Source organism: Boleophthalmus pectinirostris, unplaced genomic scaffold (assembly GCF_026225935.1).
Source record: "Boleophthalmus pectinirostris isolate CB_2022bp ecotype Guang Dong unplaced genomic scaffold, ASM2622593v1 HiC_scaffold_17, whole genome shotgun sequence".
Classification (NCBI taxonomy): domain Eukaryota; kingdom Metazoa; phylum Chordata; class Actinopteri; order Gobiiformes; family Gobiidae; genus Boleophthalmus; species Boleophthalmus pectinirostris.
This window is the reverse complement of record NW_026571115.1, coordinates 18,202,269-18,229,596: the sequence shown is the minus strand read 5'-3', so window position 1 is coordinate 18,229,596 and position 27,328 is coordinate 18,202,269. Positions and strand designations below refer to the sequence as shown.

Genomic DNA, 27,328 nt, shown 5'->3' with positions numbered 1-27,328 from the left:
TTTGGTACTCTCAAACAGGAAACACTGTGTTCCACCTTGTGCTGGTGCACTTCACTATATTTCTAAACTCAACACACTTTCACTACAATCATTTGGATGATTTCAGCCCTGGAATGGGTAATATCTATTAAACAAAAGATGAAAGGTAACCCTTATCTTGAAACCTACTGCTTCATGACATCACAAGGTGAAACAGAGCATTTTGAGGTTTGGGGATTTCAACAGATTAATAATGCAGAATAACTGAAACGTGTGAATGAAACACAACTCGGGATGTTTTTAATAATCCCAAACTAATCTGAAATACATTCTTTAGTCAATAGAAAGTTACCTGCAGACAGAGCAGTGAGACAGATTTTGAGTCAGTATTGTTGGCTAAACATATGGCTTGTTAAAACACATCTGAAAAAAAATGAACATTACAAATAATAGTCCTAGACAAAATCTGGCCTGCACGCATGATCTAATCTCCAAGAGGATGTCCGCATACCCACACACAGCCCCTTGACTTGACCATGCACACAGAACACACACCTTGGACACTCAGTGAACAAGTGCAGCATGAAGAGCAGTCACGATTCTGTCAACATTTTCCAGTTCACTTTAACCTTGCTCTGGTCCTGTGACTGTCTAAACAATAGCTCTTCTGTGAAAAATAATGTGCACCTGCGGCTTAAGCTACAAGCAGCAACAAGCCTGTCACCCTGCAGTCGTGAGTCACAGCAGACGCTATGTGGATCCAGGAAGTTGACTGCATTCAGCAAACTATGACTCCTTCACTTAGGTCATGATAATTACCATATTGACTTATCAAACAAATTTATTCTGTCAGTATATATTACAGGCACCTTTTTTTTTTTTGCACTAATGGGGAATTTTTTCTTAAAAGTGCATTGTGTAACTTTTCTGGTGGCGGGCCTGTGAAATCAGTCAAATACACGGAGACTTCATTGCTTTGTCTGGCATGTGTCACAGCAGAGCATTAAACCTTTCTATCTTAATGGAGCCCAAACCAGACCAAGTTACAGCTCAGATCTGTGGAGAGGCAACCTTGCTCACAGTCAGAAAACCTGTTTTCTTGGTATTTTTGAGGTCTAAAACCAGGTGTAATTGAATAAATGAAAGGTAGAGCTGTTTCATGTGATAGTGTGGAGCATTTCAGGCAGAGCAATGACATATCTATAGAAACAGGCAGGTAACAGACAAACCAGAAAATTACACCCTTAAGTTTATGTAGTATTAGGCCTATATGATGACATTTGAGTTGTAGATGGTCCAAAATAAATAGCACATTATAAAAGACTAGAACTAACCACTTTACTGTTTCATTGTACTATTTATATATTGTTGGCCACATTATGTTTAATATGATTTACTTCCTTCTTTAAAATATGCATATTCCACTATTTTCTGATCTATGCTATACTGTTGTTCTCTCATCAAAAAAAATACTTGGATTTGTATTTTGTTTCATTCACACATGTTTAACACACAAATCCTATTCTTCTCTAAAATGGAAAACAGTCAGTTTACACAGGAAGTGCTCCAACTGTGCTTTGAACCCCACTGACCTTCACTAGAATCATTTGCGTAATTTCAGCCCTAGAATAGCCTATCTTTACTGAACACGAGGTAAAAGGTAGCTATTAACTTGAAAACTTCATGACATCACAAGGTGGAACAGAGCTTTGGAGACGAAGGCAGACTTATAATATAGGATTACTCAAACATGCAAGAATGAAACAAGAGTGAATTTTTCATAATATAGGACCTTTAAGCTCACAGTGAAAGTGGCATAAACTCATTTCAATATTATAGTTTATTGTGATATTTTCAGAATCAATATATCACACTTCAAAATTTGTCACTGCAATGGGCAGATATACTTTTTAATTTTAAGTAATAAATCAAATTGCACCATAAAACTATTTAAACTGAGGATTTTGCCACCAAGCATTGCAAATTATGAGCAATCAAAAATAAAGAGAAAACATTTGTGAGTGCATCATCGCAATCTAAGTTCCTCACTTTAATTATAATACATGAAAACAAATACATCAAATAAAACAGAATGTATTTTTTTTGCTTGGAAGGTATGCCCAGGTCTTTCCTTATAATGTTCCACAGTATGGCATTAAACAAAGGTTTGAGTTGACGCTACAGGATCAAGTTACAGGTCAAATCTGTGTAGCCTGTGATAATACTTTTTTTTCCCCTCAATCAACAAATACAGTAATGCCATACTGTGGAACATCCCATGAAAAGCACTTACATCTCCATGGAGACAAAACTGCTGCATAATAAAAGCAATGCTGGGTACGCCCACACACTACACAATGGAGAAAAATGGTCAAATGTAGATTGAGAATGAAATGTGGAAAAAAGTGGAAGTTTGTGCATGCTGAGAGAGGGAGAGGAGTACGGAGGTGGATGCAGAGACACTGAATCACAGCTGAAGGTCAGGCCTGATTTACTACGGGTTGTCATGGAAGCAGAATAATGCTAGGGTCGTTGCTATGGGAGAAGTTGAGCGGCGAGGGGCACATAAGATTGGGATAAAAGGGGATAAAAGGGGATAAAAAAGTATAAACAGTATAATATCTTTGACTTTATTTCGCATATCCATTTTGACAGTAAGACATTGTTGCATGAGTAGCTTTGGCCCTCCCTGGAGACAACAGAGAAGTCAGACTTGTATGTGAACAACAGCAGCCTATGTGTGTATGCCATTGCTAACAGCGATGGTAATGTTTAGAGGCCTGCTGTGCTGGAGCTCAAGGGAAACACAAATAAGTGGGCAGATATAATAGGACAGTGCGGTGTGAGACAGAGATAATAGCTAAGAGCCCGGTGGCATGTAAACATCTAAAAACAGTTAATGACAAAGCAAGGCTAACTTATCATTATACCTCCCCTGCTAAATTATGTAAAATAAATCTGAAATCTATCCGCTATAACAGGCTAGATTGCGCTGACAGCTAAAACACAGAGCAAGTATAACACTGATAATACACAGTGCCATTAAAGTCCCACTGTGTAACTTTTCTGCAAAACATAGATATTGGATATTTGGATGTTTCTATTGCACCAAATAGCATGCATCCGTCTTTACAAAGATGAGTCTTATTTGCCCTGGAGGAGACCCTTCACCTGCTTGTTTCCATGGAAATGTTGTTCCTAATATTCCACACTATGATATGAAACATCAGTCTCCATGGCAGATGTTTCAAAGTATGTTTTAACTTTCTATTTCCATGGAATCATGCAGGTACTGTAGTGTAGTTTCAGAAAGTTACTTGGTAAAACATTAAGGCAAACAGTGCAGCAACACTGACAACAGCGCTGTGCTAATTCTAATTAATCTAATTAATTAAAGACACTACACTACAACCATCAATGTGAAAAGTAAAGTTGTCAATTAAGAAAGTAAGTAAGTTTTTTTATTTATATAGCGCTTTTCACAGACGTATGTCACAAAGACGCTTTACATTATGACTGACCACCACCATCACTTATGCTCACACCACTTCCATACTACGCAATGTAGGTGAAGTGCCTTGCCTATGGACACAACAACAGTTTTTACCCCACTGTGGCACCTGGTTTTCCCAGTAGTCTCCCATCCAAGTACTAACCAGGCCTGGCCCTGCTTAGCTTCTTAGATCTGAAGGGATCAGGCTTTGACAAGCTGGTACAGCTACAGTCCCTGACAAAAGTCGTGTCGCTTATCCATTTTGTAGAAAGAAAAGCTTATAACCTGACTTTAAATTAATCGATTGGTTTTAGAAATGTCTCATATGAAAGCTAAAACCCTCCCAAATTATGCTCAGTATACTAAAATAAATTTGCTTCACTGAAGAAAGATTGATCATTTAATGAACACAAAAAGGTCAGATTTTGGCAAGACAAAAGTTTTGTCGCCTACAGAAAATTGAACAAATAATTTACTTCAAATACAAAAATATGTTGCATAACGTCAGTGAATGAAGTAGTGGTGCTGTGAGATCCATATTTAATATCTTGTATGATTTCCATGAGCTTGAAGGACTGCATCCATGTGGTTCGACAATGATTCATACAATTTGTTGATGAAGTCATCAGGAATAGCAAAGAAAGCGTCTTACATGCCTCCCAGAGTTCATAAAGATTCTTTGGTTTTGCCTTCCATGCTTCCTCTTTCATTCTACCCCAGACATGCTCAATGATGTTCATGTCTGGTGACTGGGCTGGCCAGTCCTGGAGCACCTTGATCTTCTTCGCCTTGATAAACTTTGATGTAGAGATAGAAGTATGCGATGGAGCACCATCCTGCTGCAAAATTTGACCCCTTTTATGGTTGGGAATGTAAGCAGTAGCTAATACTTCTTGATATTTTAGGCTATTGATATTGCCTTCCACCCTGCAAATGTCTCGCACAGCCCCAGACTGGATGTAACCCCAGACCATGATTTTTCCGCCACCAAACTTAACTGTTTTCTGGGTGAATCTTGGATCCATGTAGGCTCCAGTAGGTCTCCTGCAATATTTGCAGCGGCTGTGACGTAATTCAACTGAGGATTCATCTGAGAAATCCACCTTCTGCCACTTTTCCAGTGTCCATCCTTTTATCAGGCTGTGGGCCTTGGCAAATGCCACACGTTTTTTAATTGCCTTTTGTTTAGTGCTGGTTTCTATGCACTGATTCGACCATGGAGGCCATTTCGAGACAGAATTCTACAAACTGTTCTGGTTGACACAGGGACTTGAGGTGACCAGGCCTGGTGGAGTCTGCTGCAGTGGAAAAGGGGCTGGCCTTGGATTTTCAAATCAACAAACGGTCCTCCCGAGCAGTTGTCTTGCGGGGTCTGCTGGACCTGGGCTTGTCAAAAACATCTCCAGTCATTTCAGATCTTTTTCTTATTCTTTGTACTTGACACTGAGACACATTGAAGGTGTCAGCCACCTCAGCAGTGGATCTGGTCTTCAGCCTCTTGATAATTAACGCTTTGGTCTCAGAGTGGATCTTAGGCATGTTGTCAGAGGTCAAGTGGCAGTTAATGTGAAGGTCTTGTGTGCTGGGGTTCTTTTTATACACATCCACTAATTGATTGATCAGTAACTGATCACAGATGAGGCTGTAATCTAGGATTGGGTGCATCATATGACAAGGCGACAAGACTTTTGTCTTGCCAAAATCTGACCTTTCTGTGTTCATTAAATGATCAATCTTTCTTCAGTGAAGCAAATTTATTTTAGTATATTGAGCATAATTTGGGAGGGTTTTAGCTTTCATATGAGACATTTCTCAAACCAATCGATTAATTTAAAGTCAGGTTATAAGTAGAGCCCGACCGATATATCGGTTGGCCGATATTATCGGCTGATATGGGCAACTTTAGGCATATCGGCTATCGGCTTGCTGATAGGGGCCGATATTTCACGTGGGCATGTTATACCTCGTTATAAAGCTTAGACTCTCTACATTCTGTTCATTTAATCAAATTTACAGACAGATAAATGTCCTAATGTGTGGCTCCACATCAGTATTTATCTACGGAGTCATTTGTCTGTGTGTGTCCTACTGTCCCTGAACACACCACAGAGTCGCGTCACTCATGTGTGTTTGTTTACACCTGCAGACACAGATCCAAACACTGAGATTATATTCTTTTTACGGACAATCGGTTTGAGTCTGGATTAAAAGGACATTTATTAGTGCAGATTTGTGATGTGAGGAGGAGCCTGTATGAGCGGTGAGTGTTGGAAATATGTCGACTCTGAAGCTAGTTTTTGTCATTTGTTATGGGTTAGCTGCTGTAGCTCCCGCACATAAACAGACTGTTTTCTATTGGTCTGTTCTAAAGTGACTATATTGGCCGTATATTTGCTACTGGACCTGAACTGATATGTAAATGAGCTGTGAATAGACGTGTGAATTATGACATTTGCGCATATAATTACCGCGGCGCGCACGTATTTACGGCTAAAGGCTAATAGCGCTACTTTCTTTACTAGTTATGGGTCCGTCGCGAACGAAATGACTCTTAGAACCGGCTCTTTAAAGGGAACGACGGGAGCCTGATCCTTATTGGGAGCCGTGTTTTCTCTTTCTCTCACTTTTTTTCTCTTCACGCCGCGTGCAGATTCGTGGTTTGAAAGCGGCAGCGGCTAAAAACGAAACTTTGAGAAATTTGCGTGTACGTAGGATTAAAAATAAATAAATAAATAAAAAAACGAGCATATTTGACTGTAGTTTAGCATAAAATAAATAAGTCCCGGTTTAGTCCTTTTTCAGTCCTGGTTTAGACCTGGTTCAGTCCTGATTCAGTCCTGCTTTAGACGTGCTTTAGTCCTACTTGCAACAAAACAATCTGAAGAGCCACTTGGGAGCCAAAAGAACCAGCAGCTTTTAGTGAGCCGAGCCAAAAGAGCCGGTTCTGTAAAAAGAACTGGAATACCCATCACTAGTGTCTAGAATGTGATGCAAAAATGCCATTAAGTCAACCTACTGTCTGTAAATATGATGTAAAGAGGCAGAATAACAATAAATGTTGCCTAAATAAACCCAATTTAAAATCCACCAAAGCCAAACCTAAGTTTTTTAAACAATTCAACATTTACAGTGAATTTTTACATCACTAAATATATCGGTGATTATATCGGCTATCGGCAGCTCCAATTTCCATTATATTGGTTTCATATCGGCCACAGCAAAATCCATATCGGTTGGGCTCTAGTTATAAGCTTTTGTTTCTACAAAATGGATAAGCGACAAGACTTTTGTCAGGGACTGTACATACCATACATACACACGAAGCATATTATGTAGCATAAGAATAATTAAAGCTGAAAAAGTGTCCTTTTAAGCACAAGTGAAATGCAGAAATGCAGCTGAATTGCTATGGTAGAGAACATGTAGGCATGTAAAAAATAATGCATTTACATATATCTTTTTACTGTAGCATGTCATGCTAAGAGTACAGTAGACTATTTAGGTTTGAAAGGTTAAGCAATCATTCACCATAAATCTACCTTCATCTAGTCAGTTATCTTCAGTGTAACATTTGTGTCTGCTTTCATTGTACAAATTAATGGGACAAAATCATTATCTTGCATTTTTTCTAAACCTTTTTTTAAACATATCATTTATGGAATAGTCTGTAGTTTGCCTAAAAAGAGTTGTAGAGATTATAGCATTGCTAAAATTGTAAACCATGGCATCTGTTCCAGTTTGTCCAGCAATGGTGTCACGCATTTAGGCCAATAAAAATTCTTAGCAGATACACACAGGGCAATGAGGCGTGCTTGAGAAGTGGGCCAGAGTAGAAGTTGTAAGTAAACTAGACATTTATTTTGAGGAGGTCTGGGTCAGTTGATGTTTACTTGAGGGAAGTCAAAGTCCAAACCAAATCCATACAAGCTGATGATAAGGCCAAAATCTGTGAAAGAGGACTTTGTTCTACTAAAGAGACTGAAGCATGTGGAACTCTGATTAACAGTTAACCATTTTGTAGGTCAGCTGTTTTTGTCAGGGGAAAACTGTTTGGTCACTTAATCCAGTCACAAAGGTCCACGAACAGTAAACAAGTTTTCAGTGACTAATCTGATCTACAAGAAATGTAATCATTGTCAGTTGATGTGAACTATTTGCAAATTGATACACAGAAATGTTGCAAAAATACCAAGGAAATAAAGTGCAAATATTTTCAATTGCTGTTGTATAATTCTTACAGAACACATATTGTGCTTGTGTCTGCTATATATTTATAATATACAACACTTGTGGATCATTATGTTATAATTTGCACATATACACATTACATATACACATTACACATTACACATTAAATCAAAATATTAATCTAAAATTACTAGGAGTGTAATGATATTCAAGTCTCGCAATACAATATGGTTATGGTATGAACCTCATGGTACAATATTTATTGTAATATCGAGACTTACGATTAAGGATGTAAAAATATCCAAATCTCTTGATATTTTCACGATATACATCTCACAATATGATATTTACTGTGTTATTTTGCAGAGGCTGTGAACAAAACTGTTAATATGCTACTTTTTCCTCTTAAAATGCCTTGACAAGACTTAATCCAACTAAGACTTAAAAAGTGCTTAGAACTGTTAATTCGTCATAGTCATAGTCTCTCTTCGTAGTCTGCAATGAAATGGAGCAAAGGATCATGGTCTATGTAGTTCCCTCTGTCTATTGCAGCATCTTAACTCGAATTTGATATGTTGTGATGGTCCACGATATTATTGTGAGAACTTTGATGATACAATATCACAATATTTCAGTTATTGTTACATCCCTAAAAATTACTTAATAAAAGAATCCACACTAGCGAGCAGTGAATTTTTCTTCATTTACCATGATGATAGATGTATCACCGATTACAAAAATGAAATTGGAGTACGAAGTAAGTACAGAGCAAAGGGCATATGCCAGTGGAGATGAAAACGGGGGTCAAATGGTTTCTTGAAAATTACTAATTAAAGACTGCTCTAACATGCATGAATCACTCCAAAAAGAGAGGGCAAATGAGAAGGAGAAACAACTAAAGCATGGTTAAAAGGTCAGGCCATGCTCAGTCATGGTTGGATGTTTATCAAATTTTTGCTTTTGTTGGAAAAAAACAAATATTTGTATAAGGGGTGTTCACTGCTGGCACAAAAGGAGAGTGACAATTTGTCATCACTTTTGAAGCAGCTGAAGTGAAAACTGGGCTGCATCACTAAATTTTCTTTGTTTCACCCTGAATTATTTGAGCTATTTCTGCATGTCATAACACAAACAAAATCCATCTCCAATTTTAATTATATCATCACAAACTTTCCGGAGATATACAAGTAATTAATTAGACAAAACCCCAAATCATTAGATCAAAATGGGAGCTGTCAGGAAGATTCAGTTTAGTCATTTATTGCGTCGAGTGGGTGAAGGAGTGGGTGTATAAACTTTCACAAACAAGAAATGAAAGTTTGAATGGTACAAACTCAACATGAAAGAGAAACACATTTTAAGGCAAATTATTCAGCCTGAATCAGATCATGGGGAAAACTCTTGATACTGCAGTGATATTAAGCAATCCAGCAGGCATTATACCTAGAGCTGTTAACCAGTGCAAAATTGGAGCCTGGGTTTCAATGTGCCTTCGCCGACAGCTCTTTTAACTTGGCATTTTCACTTCACTGGAGACAATACGGAGAGTGGTGCAGTCATGCAGCTACCTGTTGAGGTATGAGTCAAGGAGAGGCTGACTGAAAACACCTAGAGACCATTGAGTGTTACCTGATCCAACCACTTAGCACACAGCAACCACAGATCCATTATGGCCAGGAACACGTAGGACAGGGGTATTGGCTGTTCTGCTTTGCAAAGATTTAAGAGCCAATTCCGCAACCCCAAAACAGCACGAAAAAAAACAAACAAATTACCCAGCAAAGGAGAACATGAGAAAATTGGAGCCTTGTAAAATGTTACTTCTCAGGGATTTTAGTCACAAAACAAAAGATGAAGCATGTATGTGACTAAACTTAGCACAAGACAGTGAGTAAATCCAATCCAAACCTTAGAGGATCTATATAAGGGTTGGTTTCTGATCTCTGTTATAATGTTGTTTCCTCATCATAAATCTACCTGAAATTGAGTTTTGTTTCATTCACACATGTTTAACACATAAACCCTGCATATTTAGGCAGTCTCTCAAACTGAAAACACTCCTTGTGATGTCATAGGGTAATACAGGAAGTGCTCCATTGTGTTTTAAACTCCACACACCTTCACTTGAATCATTTGGATAATTTCACCCCTGGAATTGCTGATCTCTACTAAAGGTAAAAGGAGCTATTACCTTAAAAACTACTGCTTCAAGACATCTCAAGGTGGAACAGAGCTTTTGAAAATTTGGAGATGTAGACAGACAGGGGTGTAGTGGGCGTACGCAGGGGTATGCCGCCCACCTCCTTCTCCCGATGTGAAATATAAAAAAAATAACAAATACAAAATAGCCTACAACTTAAATGTCAAACCGGAGCTATTGGCAATGGTGAAAAGAACCTGCATAGGCTCATGATACCTCCAATACTGTCCCATAGTGACCTGCGACATGAGGGGACCAGGACTGAACCAGGACTAAAACAGGACTAAAACCCAGGACTAAACCTGGACTAAACCAGGTCTAAACCAGAATTGAACCAGGATTGAGTGTCCGGACGGGCCCGGGGGTGTGCCCGCGTAGACCATGGGGTGACTGCAGGTGAAAGGACCGGCGCAGAGCTCTGGACAGGGCTAAGCGCAGCCATTGCCTGATCACGCTTTGTGGACACCCTGTTCCATGAGCTCGGGGTTCTCCCTCTTGCTCTTAAGTCCAAGATTAGTCCTGGTTTAGCCCTGGTTTAGTCCTAGTTTAGACTTGATTTAGACCTGGTTTAGTCCTGGTTTAGTCCTGGTTTAGACCTGGTTTAGACCTGGTGTAATCATCCTGGTTCAGTCCTACATGTGTTGTAGCCTGTGATTTATGTTCTGTAAGTGATTATGAATGGCATTATTGTTAATAACATGATTCCACATCATTTTGGGGGAGGGTCACATCGATGATGTCACGAATCTCATACCCCCACTTAAAAAATCCCTACTACACCACTGTAGACAGACTAATAATAAAGGATTACTCAAACATGTGTAAATGAAACAAAAGACAACTCCAGGTGTGTTTTTGAGGAGGTAACAACATTATAACATGGCTTAAAGCTCACAAGAGTCAATTTGGCATAATATAGCACCTTTAACCAGCATATATATTTTTAGTCTAACATATATTAAATTCTTTTATTATGTATACCTTTACATGATGAGCGTGGCATTAGCATAGTAAATTGACAGAAACAGTAAAGATAAATAGCATAATCACATCTTTAATCAAATGTAATAATATTCAAATACTGAATGATTTTTGAATGATTATGGGATGCTTAAATAATCAGGAAAACAAAACCCTCTTTTTTGTAAACATTGATTTGCATACATTATAATCACAAATCATAGAAAACAGTACCAGCAAGGTGTACAAATATTAAGGCATCATTATAATGGATTACATTAAGCACGTCAATTCTAATGCCCTCATTTATAAGCAGGGAGACCAGGCATGTCCTCACAGCAACCAATAAAAAGTTTTTTTCTGTGACTGACAACACACATCAGTTTAGCATCTCTGTTAAGCTAGTGAAGAATATTAAATTGAACTGAATAATGTTTTTTACTATGTCAAGAGTTAAACTTAAAGGGCCCATATTACACTATTTTCTGATCTATGTTATAATGTTGTTTCCTCATCACAAACATACCTGGAGATGTGTTTTGTTTCATTCACACATGTTTAACACATAAACCTTGCATATTTAGGCTGAGAAACACTTGTTCCACCTCGTGATGCAAAGTGGTAATACAGGAAGTGCTTTAAACTCCACTTTCAATAGAATCATTTGGATCACTTCAGCCCTGGAACTCAAACATGTGAATGAAACAAAATACAATTCCAGGTATGTTTTTGAGGAGGCAACATCATTCTAACATGGCTTAGCAATGAAAGAAAGAAACTGCTGTTCAACTTTTGCAATCAATCATTTGGTTTTGAAAAAAATGCAGGGGAACAACATTATCCTCATTATCTTCTACATACAAGCCTAACCTTCTCACACGTCAATACAATCATCAAATGAAGGGCAAACTGTGCAGAAGAACTGGGGAGTGTGTGGAGGACACTGGCTTCCCATCATGCACTGCGCTTCTCAGAAATAGAGCAGGAGGAAGGCATGGACCCCTGGGATGGTGGCACAGTGCTATGAAAAGAGCTCCTCTGCTCTCATTTAAACAGGGACAGGTGCTGGAGGAGGAGAGAGGGAGGCCGTAGCCAGAGAGAGAGGGCTGCCTGTGTACAGTACAAGAATTTGTGGGAGGTCTATCAATTACAATGTGTTCAGAGTTAATGTTTCGACCACCATTAGCTTGGAGCAGCTAAGTTTGTGGCACACACATCATTGGGAAAGTATTAGGTTAACTTTGTGAGTTATATGGTCACAGATGTGAGATAAGACTTCACTATGGTAAAACTGTAATGGCTTATAGGGTGGCAGATATTGACAAAAAAAAAGATATAAAAAGATATTTTAGATATTTTTAAATGTTAAGAACGGTTATAGCATGCTTTTTGCAATCAATCTTGGCTGACATTTGCTAGTACATATTACAAGTGTGAATGAATTATAAAATTAAATACATGTAGTGTGAAAAAATATACTGCTGTTTTGACATTAAATACTTTTTTTTATTACAGACTTAAAAGGTGCACAGTGTAACCTTTCAGGATGGGTGTCCGCCACCTTGGAGATGCTATTGCTTTGCCTGTAATGTTCCAAAATGCATTTATTCAATTATGAATGGGAGTGGGGTCGCCTATTCACAGATTTCACCTGTAAATTGGCCTGCTGGAGTCTCCTGCTTATCTCTATGGAAACTGACAAATGTAATGCCATTGCAGACAAAGCAATAAGATCTCCATGGAAATAAGCAAGTGGCGGGCCCTCTAATATTTGATATTCAAATTTTACAACCATTTCAATTTGTTTTTGAAGAGAATATATGGTCCATCTTTTATAAAACTTTTGATATCCAGTTATCATGATTCTCGCCTATGTTTGGTTAGTATGATTCTTGCTTATTAACTTAAAAATGAGGGATGGATTTTTGCTGAACAAAGTAAGAAACCCAGATTTTCTCCTTGGCCGAGTACAAAAGTTACATAAGAGAACCTTTACCTTTTCATCATCAAACTAAATTGCGCTACATGGGGGTTAAAGTCTCATTTTCCCTGCATGAACTTTCTTCCCATGCAGGTAATTACTGAGAGGCCTGAGAGGTGCGATGTGTGCCCCCCAGCTAAAAGCAGCAGCCCCAGAACTGTGCGGGTTCAAACACTTTAATATGTTTCCTTCTCCACTCTGATGCCTGTAATTTCCCATGGGAGACACAGAACTGCTGAGTCATGAGTATGCTTTATTGAAATGGGGGAATTAGCTATGTTACCAAATCTAATGGACTGATTTGTGCAAGCTCTGGAGGAGAAAGCACTTTTAAATATTTTTTAATTACACAATCATCCCATGATTGCTAAATACATTGTCATGAGATGAAAACTACGCACACTATAAGTTAGTTAAATAAATAAAGCATCCAAAAACCTAAAGAAATACAGGTATAGTCTATAGAAGCAATGCACAGCTAAGATAACCAGAGAACTGACTATAATTCTTTAGAGTTTTTGCTTAAAATTAGAATGCAGGTCCCACAGCAATAAAGACAGATAAATTGCAGACAGCCTTGCCTATACATGGCTAGTTCACCTCAGATAGCAGTGGAATTAAAAAAAAGTGCCAAAATGGCCACGCAATCCAACGTGTATTATAAAAAAACAAAAAACTGAGCAGTGGATGTTTATAGGGGGTAAGAAAAAACAGGAGCAATGGTGCCATAAATGCAGGACAATGAATCAAGATAAAACTTTGAATGAGTTAGGAGAAACATGCTTAAAAGCTCTTAAGTAGATTAGGCATAATATGTCTCTATTAAAAATGTTGGTGTATTAAGTATTTCCATTAAGGGATATGACTTGTTAGGAAAAACAAGAAGGGTTATAGAAGGTAAATGTATAAACAGTGGAGATGTGAAGTGCCTCTTTGGCTTTAGGCCTGCCCATAAATAACCGGCCTTGTAGCTTAGATCAGTATAAACACTATAAAACTGGAGCTAGTCACTTCAGACTGTTGTGAATGTCCATAAGTATGCATGCTAGGTCTGGATTTCCTGGATTTCCCTAGATGGCTTGGAGCAGCAGAAATGTCAGAGGGGTTCATGAGGGCAGATGAAAGAAGAAGAAGAAGAAAGAATGAGGGAGAGACAGCGCGCGAAAGAGAGAAAGAAAGAGAGAGGGAGAGAGAGAGAGAGAGAGAAGAGTAAGGATGAAAGAGAGAGAAAGAGAAGAGAGAAACAGAGAGAGAAAGAGAAGGAGAGAGGGAGCTATAGAGGAGTGAACGGAGGGGAGCAGGTGTGTGTATGTAAAATGTGTGTATGCATGTGCTGGTGGGTGGTGCAGTGACAGGCGATGATTAGCCCAACTAAAGAGGATATGTGGGAGTAGTGCGGGGGAGTCAACGGGGAGACCAGAGAGAGAGAGAGAGAGAGATGGTCTATCTTAAAGCAGAATGAATTAAAAGACAGCACTTATAGCAATCGATTTGGAAAACTGGATGTACGCGTTATTGTAACTTTGTAATTGCACCAAACATGTCCGTACAGTGCGCCGCAATCTTGTGGGAACACATTGCAGGCGAATTATGGCGTTGATTTATCGATAATGAAAACAGCAACACGGTGCAGTTGTTTTAAGCATAAGGGGAAGAAAGTGGAGAGAGTAGAGAGAGGCAGAACAGCTGGGGATGCTCGCTGTGTAGGTGCGACCATTTGCCTGTCTCTTAAGGAGCCCCCATTGGATGATACACACACTGTATACTCAGAAGTAATAAACATGAACATATGAAAAGGTGAAAATTGTCTGCATGGCGTGTTACAGTGCATGTAATTAAAGTCTTGTACATATGTTCTCGATGTAATTAATAGAGCATTTCTTTCTAATACTGCTAAGCTGTAAAATGGAGCCACGCACACATACTAAAGCCTCTTCTACTTGTGTGAACTCCAATGCAATAACTGCTCTGGGTGGAGTTGAAATGCTAACAGCCATCATTGCAGATTAGCAAAACAATTGGAGAGAGCCCTGAGGCGTAACGTAGTTTTAACATGTCCAACAAAACATTATTCTGTACTGAAAATTCCATTATACTGACTGAATTATAATAAAAAGAAAAGGTGTGTGTTTTTATTCACAGGGGTATCAAAATTGGCACCAAGTACCACAAGTTTTCCATAGTACTGAAATACTGAGACAACACTCAAATTAATCCAGGAAGCGTGTTGCACAAATCCTGTTGATATATGCTATCGAGTCACCCAAACGGGAATCTGATGGTTATCCTGGCGAAAGTGTTGGGAACTGTGTGTCTGTGACGTTCCACAACAGGAAGTAGTATCTCTGACTGCATCACTGGCATTACATAACATCACATAGAGAAGTGTCTTTAATGGTAGCATCAAAACAATGTGTCTTTTGACTAGCCGCATGAGTCACTGAATACCCACTCAATGTTCAGATGTTCCAGCTGGCTCCAAGCTTTTAAAATCACCTCATATTTACTACTTCAGTCTATACTGCATGTGTGTAATGTGTACTATAGTAACAAAAGTAGTAGAGGAAGCAGAAATTAGTTTGGTGCAATTTTCTGGTGGAGGAACTGCAACATCTTCTTCTCCATGGAAATGCTATTGTTTTGCTTAATGTTCCAGTTCAAGGTATTAAAGTGTCCTCCATAGATATTAGATATGTTTAATGTTATTCTAACAACAACAAGAAAAAAACAACTGACTCAAGTTCAGTCATATAAGGTGTGGTCGAGTGACACAGGAAAGGTATTGGAAAAATGACAAAAAATAAAAAAAAATAAACCAACCTTGATATGTAGAAAACACATATTTTAGTATTAAATTCCCAAAATAAGTGAAATAGTTGGCCATTCGCAATAAGTATTTTTGCCCCTGTCAAATGTCATCTTGTTGAAAATATACACTGTTGTTATTCATTCAGTTCTTCTACCTTTTAGGTGCACAGTTGTCACCCTTGGACATGTTTGTCAAAAGTCAAGAGAAGCCAGATAAAAAGAGAGGAAGGGGGAGAGAAGGGAGGAGAGGGGAGAGGGGAGAGAGGAGGGGAAAGGGGCTGCTTGTTGAATAAAACATCCCAGGAGTCCTTTTTATGTCAGTGTCAGTGGTTTGGTCTGTGGAAAACCTAAACTCAATCTGAAGCTTCACCACAACAAAGACATGTCCTATCAAGCATTATAACTCAGGACACATGAATCGGCCCTTCAGTCAGTGCAAAAGGAACTTCCTCCACACACCATAGAGAAATACATTTGGGTTTCAAAAAGTTTATCTGTTTAAGGTTGTAAGTTGAGATGATTCACATCTCACCCCATTTGAAGCCAATACTGCATGGTCTGAGACTGCAGCTTTACAAAGAATAGATAATGCTCTAAGTGGTACCAATATTACATTTTAAACTATTTTAGATGTATATACTAAATATATAATAACTATAGAATAACTATAATAAGTATGATTCCATGTTAACAGAATTTCTTTTGCAAAAGGAACAAAATGGCATCTTTGCTGAGAAGTGCACAAATTTCTCTTCTGTTACTTTCCATTTTTAAATATTTTCTTGATGCATTTTTCTAATTAAACACCTGCTGTATCGGCCCACACATGTTTTTGAATGCTTCTTATTTTCCTAATCTCTTTCGCTGAGAGCTGGTGCATGTTGGGTAATGTAGGTGTGTGCAAATGCTATTGTAAAAAGGCCCGCTGTGGCTGAGAGAGCGAGAGAGGCAGACAGGAGGAAGAGGGGACTTCATTAGTCAAACGGTTCCTCACCTAAATCTTTGGATCCTTGGCTCTCACTGGCCAGCTCGCCCATTCGGACCAGAGCGTCGAAATAGCCTTTGGCAGCAAATGTCACACCTACAAACAGAGCAAAGAAAGAAGAGAGGAAATGGTTATTAAGTCAGAACTCACATAGACCAATAAAGCAGAATATAAATGTGATTATATGTGATTAAAAATAAGAAAAAGACAAACACAACTGTGAGACCTAACATTACACTGTCTGTTTCAAGTAAAAATTTATTATGATCCCAATAAGATCTAATTGGACCATTCACTATGAGTGGATTGGACTTGTGCCAAAAAGGGGTACTGGAGACAAGATTTGTGAGAGACAAAAGCTATGTGAACAACAACATTATATAACCCCCTTTTGTATAATTACTGACCTCATCAGGAACTCCCCATAAAAGCAAGAGGTTTAAAAAAACAACTTCAGTGCAGTCTGAATACTTCAAACTCCGCTCAATTATTCCACTTGCTCATTTTTATTTAAACATAATCCTGCACTAACAAGCTTAAGAATTAGATCTTTTGAAAAAACATTTCAAAAGATTGCAATTATGTTTAAAACTGTAGAATTCTGTTCACAGTGAACATTGTAAATAACTACAGAAGCATTTACATTTGAGAAAAGGCTGTAACAGGAACATTGCAGATAGCATTTTATTATCTAAATAATCGCAGCCGTTGCAGTGACAATTTTTGATTTGTTGTGACTAGGGATGGGCATAATTAGTTGATTAATCGATAATTGATCATTAAGAATTTCATTGATTACGTTCATTTTAATCGACAAACCGAATGCAGGTTGCTGTGTGTAGCGTGACCAAACAGGGGTCCGTACATGTAGCTCTCTGCACTCAGAAGGTCAGCCTGCAACGTACTGAAGTGCAAATGCGAATGATGTGCAACGATGACTTGTACAAGAAATTCCACACTTTCCGTTCGGGACAAGTGTGAGGCCATGTGCACAGTGTACAAAACAGCACATATGTTTCAGTGTCCAATGGGAAAAAGTTTTGCCAGGTGAGAGTAGCGCAATATCGATGACAAGTCCCCACGTCCCACCTCCCGTACGGTGTCCTGGTTTTGACAAACACAAATCTGGTCACACTAACCTGTATTCCACTGAGTCATGTCTTTTAATCCAACTGTGAGAGTTGCGCAAAACTGAATTAAACACATTATAATCTCAAATGGATTGACGTGGCTCTAGATTGGTTACGGTTTATATGTCGTAAAGTTGAATTTATTTATGCAGATTAATAGTGCAGATAGTAATAATAATGATGATAATTTTATAATAAAAGCGTTAATGATTAATCGATAATCAATTCGTTAATTCTTCCGACGATCGATTAAGAAAATTTCATCGAATGCCCATCTCTAGTTGTGACATAACGTGCAGTCCCTGTAACAATACAGGAATTAGCTGTGCTTATCACTTCACCTGATAGTTGTCACAAAGTTAACAGTATCACATACAGTATTTCCAGAGGTTCAGATGGAGTGACAGGTTGACACTGTTTTTTACCATCAGAAATTAGACCTCGCTAATGCTTGACGCAATTATGGAAAATTACCTTACTAGCATTCTTCGTACTTAGTTGCACAGAGGAAATTATTTTCTGACAGATAATCAGGGTGATTGCCATGGCTAAATGACACTGATTTTTCTATTCATAATCCATGTATAATCACACACAAATCTTTTACCTACACAAATGACACGGAGTGAGACATGTGTCCTGCAGATATCATGTTCCGCCTTTTGCAGTCCTCCCATACAACAGAACAGTAGAATAGTGCACAAATTAGGGTTATGTACCTTTTACCGCTGTTATATAATAAGCTGCTGAGTCAATATTTGGGCGGATTTAGTTTTGAGAGTGGCTGTTTACATGAGATAATTCTGAATATGTTAGTTCAGTGGATTTTGCTTATCATATTGTGGTCCAGGCACAAGTGGAGATGCTCAGGTTTTGTCTGGTAGTACACGACTTCAGTTTTGTTTTCACCACGATTACGGCTTTGTACATAGTGTAGAATTCTTTCCTAGTAAAGCATTTAATAACATTTCACAAGATAACATTCATGCATAAAGCCCATCTTTTATTCTAGGTTTCCAAGATATGCCACTGTTTAGCAACGTTTATTTAAGTACATAATTGATAAAAGTTTAGGACACATTAAAAAAAAAAGTCACAATAACTACTATATGAGGCTATCGTTCAATACATGATACATGGTGTAATAATTTGTGGGGGTACTTTTATTTATTGTGGGTACTTTTTTTGTACTTCTGTTCTACAACATGATTTGAGCTGTGAATAAATTTGAATCATCAATACACACTAAATCTTACGTTTTTAATTTTGTTATTTAACCATTTATTGCAGCTCATGCTTTTTAACAATATTACAAATTTAGAAAGCTTTAAGATTAGTGTGTCAGTGGCATAAGTTAGTTTTAATATTATCATTTAGTGTCTTTAAATATCGCTCATCAAAGTTTGCTATCATGACAGGCGTGGACACAGTACTGTACTTGATGAATAGGTGAATAGGAAGTAGGGTGTTTCAATTCAATATTGACTGTCCAATTCCTCTGAGCACATTTTCATTCCAGCGAGGAAAAGGCCGAGTCACACTGTTAGCCACACGCTGTGACCTGTGCGCTGAGCCAACATGGACCATTTTATTTCCTCACCCTGGATTTGTCAGAGGAACCCTGGGGTCACACTTTGGCTTGACGAGGCTGATGATTAAGGAACATCACTATTTCTCTACCGTCTGGACTTCACAGACGGCTTCCTCCTGAGGGCTGGCTCTTATTGTGTGACAGCAGAAGAGGAGGTGATAAAACATGGGCTTAGTGGTCAATCTTGAATTCACATTTAGGGAAATTTTTTGAGCTATGGCGCTACCACAGAATTATCAGTCATAGAGTTGAACGAGACTAGTTTCATGAATAGGACACTCACTATCACATACTCTGAACTATTATTAATATTGCATAATAAATAGGGATGTAACAATAACAGAAATATTGTGACATCATATTGTCAAAAGTCTCTCACCGTAGGGCGTCACAATATATCAAATTACAAGTTCCATTGCTTTAAATGCCTTTTTTTATAATAGCAGTAGCTAATAAACATTGAGAACTACATATCCCATGATTTATTTCAGCGCAGATAACATGAAGTTATATGTTTTTTACTTGAATTCTTGGGATTATGACAGTAATAATTCACACCAAAATCTTGTCATTGTATTTTCAAAGCAAAAAAACTTCCAATCTGCTATTATATCAGCCTCTCCAAAATATCGCAATAAATATCATACCGTGAGATGCATATTTTGATAATATAACGAGAGATTTGGACATCTCTAATAATAAAGTATCGTGGTAAATAAATTGCCTCCAAATGCAGTCCTCAGACCAATTTTTGTTGGCCCTCAAACCTCCTACTGAATTAGAACAAATGATCATAGACATTACATAGACTGAGGGATTTTACACACACTTTACTTTTTACTGCAAATTAGTATTTCTATCACTCTATCATATTATTGCATTGTGATACAGACCTAAATTGGGCCTGGAATTAGTGTTCCAAGACTTTGTTGTGGCTCTGGAACATGCATCTTGCTGTATTAAGACCAGTCTACAGCCCTCTGCTACAATTATGTTTCTATATGAGTGCCTTTGAGTGCCTTGAAGGTGGAAAAGCGCTATAGAAAAATGTGACCATTTACCATTTACCATATGCGTGGTAATGGGGTAATACAGGAAGTGCTCCACTGTGATTTCCAAACTTCATAAACCCTCACTAGACTCATTTAGATAATTTCAGACCTGAAATGATCAATCAGTACTAAACAAAATAGATAGTAAATAGTAGCTTGAAACCATCACTTCATGATATCACAAGGTAGAACATTTTGACCTTTGGAGATATAGACAGACAAATAATAAAGGATTACTCAAACATGTGTGAATGAAACAAAACACAACTCCAGGTATGTTTTTCAGGAGGTAACAACATTCTAACATGTCTTAAAGATCACAAGAGTCAATTTTGTGTAATATAATAAAAAAGAGGGCATAAAAAGAGGCCAGTCAATATCCGCTCCTCGCTTGTTTTGTTAGTGCAGGTGTAGAGTCCACTGGAGGTTGTGTAGAGCATGCCGTTATCCTGTTGTTTCCACTCATATGTCATTCTGTCTGTCAATCATCCTCTCCAGGGAATAATGTCCGCTGCTTCTGGACCGATTCCACTATTGGTCCGGGTGACAGATGCGACCCAGGGCCACAGCTGCCAGGTGAGACACATCCTCAACAATAGGGCGCAGTTGAAGCTAATTTTAGCAAACTGATGTGTGCAGTGCAAAGGGAAGCTCTCAGTGTGGAGGGCCTCAAGCTCTGCTCCTGGGCTGAGGAACGTATGCTAATGCTAATCCCAATTACAGCTGAGCCAACCCAAACACAAGAGCATATTTTTCGCTCACAAATGAAAACACCTGAGGAGAGTGTACAGTCTCTAGAGAGTCATGGTTGATTTCTCTGCTATCCTGTTTCTATGAAGTGAGGTTAAGGGTGTTAGGGATGTTAATAAAAATATATATATACATCTGATGATATTTGCAATTCATTAGAAGTTGCAATTCATTACAAGTGACCCTCAACCACCATGACATTTACAGGTGCAAGTGGAACTGTAATAAAAAATGATCCACAGTATGGCATTACATTTATCGTGTTCTGAATAAAAATATTAAAATTAACTAAAAAATACCTTAAAAAACATGCCTTCTTATACTGTGAATATGCTTGCGTCTCCACAGGATCTGAAAATGTGCCGGGTTACATCATCTGCTTTTCTCCATTGAGATAAATAAGTCAAATGCTATGCTGTGGAACCTTCCAGGCAAAGCAATAACATCTCCATGGGGATAAGGAGGTGACAGATCCCAACCAAAAAAGTTACCAATTGTGCGCCTTTAAGATTACCCAAGTTTTCTTTTTTGTTTGTTTCATATAAGATACTTTTGCAGATTTTTGAGTTTCTTTCATATTCTTTGTTTGCTTATCTTCAAAGCATCCTTTTCGATACTATCCTATGAACAATATATCGTCCAAATTGCATCTCAAAGTGATCTGTAGCCTCCTCTTGTCGCGGATGTTCACACTGTGCATCTCTGGCATTGACAACTGAGAGTGGGCTAAGCAGATCAGATGAGTCCTCAGCTCCTTCACTGTGTGTAATGAAATGTGGTGGTGAGGGGGTTCTCCCGGAGACAGACGGCGAGGATTATCAGATCTCTCATTGCGAGGCAGACACACAATCTGTAGGGGAGGGGCCACAGATTGCACATTGCCGGGCTACTGAGCAGGCACTCCGCGCTTTGGGGAGGCCATACATCTCTTAATTAGGGGATCCATTATTTCCTATAGCCAATTCCACCCACTCATGGTGTCTGTGGTAGTGATAACACATTTCAGGAGGTATAGAGACATTTGTTTCTCAGATTTTTATGGTTTTTCATTATGTATTAAAGTGATTCATATGCTCATATGGGGGACCAATAGGCTGGAACATTTTCATACCAAAAGCATATATTAAACCTTTTTTTTTGATAATGATCAGACTCCCAACCATTTAATTTACTTTTGTCAACAAACAGTTAATAATAAGAGCACTTTTTATGTTGTTAAAACAAAAATAGTGCGTGCTCCCTCACACTATAAATGAGGCTATAAACTACCATAGCAAATTAGTTCAGAGAGGAGGGAGATCTTAATCAGTTGCATGTGCATTAATTCTATATTATCGTATCTTAGAGTAATTTCTTCTACCTTCCATCTTACACATAAGGTCCTTGGTTCTCAAACTGCAAAATGGTCCACAAATTCCTGTAGAATTTAGAGTCAATTTAATCCAGATTATTGTTTTGTTTTAGTTCACAACTATAATAATCCTCTCTTAGAGCTGGTTTAGATCTAGTGGTACTCAGAGGGCCAAATAGTTTATTAAGTGCCGCTGCTTTACACTGTTGTGCCATAACATGAAAAATGGCTATTCAAAGCCAGTACCAGTTCAGTAATTAGACCATATGGATACATGATGGTTCTCAGAGCTGCTTACTTCCTTCTTTCAAGACAATCCTGCAGGGTGGGTTTAGATTGGCTCAAGAGTCCTGACCAGTCTGTCTTTCACCACAGCAGACATTGGATTACTTATTGTTTGTGTCGGGGGGAGAGGCTGAGTTGTGCCGACAAATGGGGGATCGCTCAAAGCCGGATTAGTTCAAACGTGGAGGGCCGCACAGAGGGAAAGTTTAGGCTTGTTTTTTTCAAGTAAGCACAGTAGAGCCAGTGCAAATGGCATTTTCCTGTAAAGGTTTTGTGCTATGGCTCATGATTTTGTCAGCAGGTGTGTCCTCTTGTGCAGCAGATAAGAGCTTTTGTAAGTCTTCTGATATGCCTATACTACAACATACTAAAGACCAAACCACAGGCAGTAAATGATAAGCATGGACCATTTATATTGACATAATAAAGGTACTATATTACACAAAATTAACTCTTGTGAGCTTTAAACCATAATGGTATAATGTTGTTATCGCTTCAAAACATATCTGGAGTTGTGTTTTGCTTCATTCATACATGTTTGAGTAATCCTGCATTTTTAGTCTCTACACCTCTGGAGCTCAAAATGCTCTGTTGCATCTTGTGATGTCATGTAGTGGTTGTTAGTAGCTACCGTTTACCTTTGTTCAGTTGAAACGGCAATTCCAGGGCTGAAATTATCCAAAAAATTCAAGTGAAGGTATATGGAGTTTAAAAGGTCATTCTGTTTGAAAGAAGAACTCAGTATTCAGCGTTTTTGTGTTAATCATGTGCGAATGAAACAGTGCAACTCTGGGCCTGTTTTTGACAAGGATACAACATTATAACACATCAGAAAATAGCATAATATTGGTCCTTTAAGATAAATCACACATTTTAATATGCTTTTTACAACAAATATTTATACCTAAATAATATATGGATGTATAAATAATGATAAAGTAGCCTATTAATGAAGATAAAATAATAAAATGTACTCACTGGCAAGGGCCTTCTCATAGTTCTTCCCCATGGCGACGAAGTTCCGCAAACATGGGTTGAACTGCTCCATGATGGTCTGTAAGGAAACACGAGGAATATGTGTGAGTGTTGGCAGCCATTTTTTTTATTTATCAGCAGTGAGCGTGCGGGTCAAGGGCACAGACTTGCACCTCGCTCCATTCACACATTCTCCCTCTCATACAGAAAACACCCACACATGTACTGAAAACATTTGAGAAAAAAAAAAAGTACAACACTGTGAACATTTTAGGCACATTTTGTCTTCATGCACAAAATAAACATCTCCCACAATGCTAAAAACATCGGCATAGACCTACAGTAAAGCAGTAGTTTCAGTTCAGTGCATTGTTTTCCATAACTACTATGCTTATTACAATGACAACTTGAGTGCAGGTTGTGAACTAAAATGAGAGTGATTTGCATTACTATGAAAAGCGTTGTTGAACTACAGGATTCACAGATCATTAGTAAAATCATCTAATAAATAGGACAGATGGTACAAAATGTGCAGAGACTTGGAACAACATGAACCAGAGACAGATGTTTTATGGTGATTAATAAAAAAAAAAAAGAAAAAAAGAAAAGAAAAGATATTTAAAAAAAAAAAAAATTACATCAAAAGTTTGTATTATATGAACAAAGAGTATATTACAAATGAAAACAAAAAACAAAAAACTGCATGGCGTATGAAGCCTATACTATTGCTCCTAGGGTCCCTACTTTGTGGCTCTATACTATGTTTCAGCAATGTAACCGGTGATACAGCAATTAACAACTCAAAACAATATATCTTTTGAACAGTGAATATTTCTCAAAATGGCTCCTATAAAGATGAGTCTGAAACTCATGGGCTAATGGGTCAAATGGAAATGTAATGCAATCCTCACGGACCAGGTATTCTTGATAGCAAAATTTTAAAACAAATATTTTTATGAACTTACAACAAAACTCCACTGAAAAATCCCACACTAAACATACAGACTTATGGTTTTGAGTTGCAGCAGTAGGAATAACTCTAAACAAATGCAAGCAGTGAAAATCTGACGTATTATAACATGTGCCTAACTGTTTCTTTCTCTTTGCCCCTCTCCTCCTTTCCTTCGCTCCTTTCCTTCTCTACTTGACTCCTCCAGGGCTTCCTCCAATTAGCTGTTCCCCAGTCAGCAAGAACCCTGGGATGAGACAGGCCTAACACTGCAGCAGTACAAACCATCAATACTGCGGAGAACAACACTTGATAATAAGCCACTTCAGGGCCAAATCCAGCGCTGTGAAATGATAGCGCGAGGTGCCCCGGTGTCAGACTAATATAGCCCACAGGGAATGCAGGGAATCCTCTGTTGTACTTGCAATTAGCTGGTTTTGGGTCTTTGTGTGCTTGTGATTTAGTATCAACAAAACAAACAAAAATCTGTAAATGGAAATAAAACATGTTTTGTTACCTAAATTATACTTTGCTATTACGAATTACTGTGTTTCTTTAGTAAAGTGGTAGTGTTCATCAAGTTATGTCATTTCCAGCCTTTTCCGTAGTTTTTACTAAGTCTGTCACATTAACAAATTTTGAAATGTGATCCATTGCTGAAATAACAAAACAGGTGATAAACGATAATACTGAAACTAATTTATACCACTGCCACAATAACTCTGAAGCAGAATTAAATCTATTCTAAATGCAAAATATTGTTAAAAAATCATGAGCTACAATGAAACACTTTAGTACTTAGTTTGCATCTAATGAGTCATACAATTAATTCAACCTTTTACAGCTTAAATCTTATCATATAGCCATTCCCAGTAGTGCAAAAAAATGTACACGACTCCAAAAATTCTTCCAGCTTTCATGTATTATTGAACATGAAGTCGATATCGTAATTATCGTGATAGGCCTAATTTTTCAAGTACCGTGCATAATTTGTCATTGGTTATCGTAAGCCTTCTGGTCTTTCTGATGGAGGCCATTTTTGACTTGGACTCCTAGTCATAAATGGTGAAGTGCATTGGGTTTTTGCATTCATATGTAGGGTCTAATCTAGAATCAATTTTGTGATTGAGGGGCTGTTCAATATGATCCAAAATAGCATCAGACGTCTAATTAATTATGTAGCCTGTTCCCTTATATGAGATATGAGAATAAAAAACAAAATAAAAAAAAAAAAAACACAATAACACAAAAACAACCCAAAAACTACCACTTCATGAGATCACAAGATGGAACAGAGCATTTTGAGCTTTGGAGATGTACACAGATTAATAATAAAAGGTTACTCAAATGTGTAAATGAAACAAGGCACAACTTCAGGTATGTTTCTGAGGGGGTAACAACATTCTAACATGATTAAAAAAGTAAATTTTGCATAATATTAGGATCTGTAAGTCCTGAAGAAAGAGATATGATTTGATCAAGGTCCAACCTCGTCCCACTGCAAGACGCTGAGTTTGCAGAGACATTTTAACAGAAATATACAATGCATGTTTTATATTATTCACACATTTACTGGTTTCAAAGAACACTGTTACAATATTTCCAAACAGCTATGGTTTTATTTGGCATTTGTGTGAGTAGAACATGGTGAACAGATAACAACATAATTGGGGGAGATCCCGTTCCCCGTGCGCACATGCATAAAGCGGCTTCCCTGCTGCCTCTGCCTGTGCATGGAAAGATAAAAGACACAGACCTCCCTAAGGGCCTCACAAGGGGAATGTTTACTAGCAAAACACGCTTCTTTTTCGCATGATATGAATTCGATTGGTTGTGTTGTGCTTGCCCTGCTCGCAGCATTCACACCTACTTTAATAAGAGGCTTTTTAATAAATATTGGTGATGTTTAAACTAGTAGGAGGCAGATTACATAACAAAGCTAGTGCTGCATCATTACTGTGTACACTTGTACTTGAGGAGGCCAAAGGTAACTGACATGCTGCAATAAACATGCCAAACCTACTGCCAATTAGAACAATTTTCCAACCCCATAAAACAAATAAACATACAAATGTGTTCAAAAAGACTAGAGAAAGAGAGCGTTAGATATTCTTAAACTCGTCCGTTGCTAAATTTGTCATCCCAGTTCTCGTGTGCTACATTGTTAGCCTAATTGAGATGGCTAATTGGAAAATGGGACAAAGGGAGTCACAAAAACGTCAATATAAAAAGTCTCATGAATGGCGAAGACACTGCATATACTGCATTTAGATGATTTGAAATGTTGTAATTGTGATCATTATTATGCAAAATGTACTGCACTTAAAACTTTTCTGGTGAAGGGTCCACCACCTGCTTGTCTCCATGAAGTCACACATGTTATTGCTTTGCTTAGAATGTTCCACAGTATGGCATTTCACTTTTCTATACATCCACAGAGACCAGTTACAGGTCAGATCTGTGGAAAAGCAACCCCACTCACAATAAGAATGCATGATTTCAAGATATTTTTGAGCAAAACAACAACAATGAGCAACAACAAACTAAATGCGATGTCTTAAGATGATACTGTGGAACAAAACAGTAATATTTCTATGGAGACAAGCAGGTGGAGGACTTACACAGTGCATGTTTAAACAAATTGATGTCCA

The 27,328-nt window shown here is 38.1% G+C and overlaps 1 protein-coding gene across 2 annotated transcripts in view; it reads right to left on the bottom strand.

Moving 5' to 3' along the window:
* Positions 1-27,328, bottom strand: part of baiap2a (BAR/IMD domain containing adaptor protein 2a) — a 69,035-nt gene that overhangs the window by 27,583 nt on the left and 14,124 nt on the right. For both annotated transcript variants that reach the window (XM_020933014.2, XM_055152766.1), the window contains exons 2-3: positions 23,732-23,807; positions 16,604-16,690 (exon numbers count right to left, since the gene is read on the bottom strand). In XM_020933014.2, coding sequence (XP_020788673.1) covers positions 16,604-16,690; positions 23,732-23,807 — 163 coding nt within the window. The remainder of the gene's footprint in view (positions 1-16,603; positions 16,691-23,731; positions 23,808-27,328) is intronic.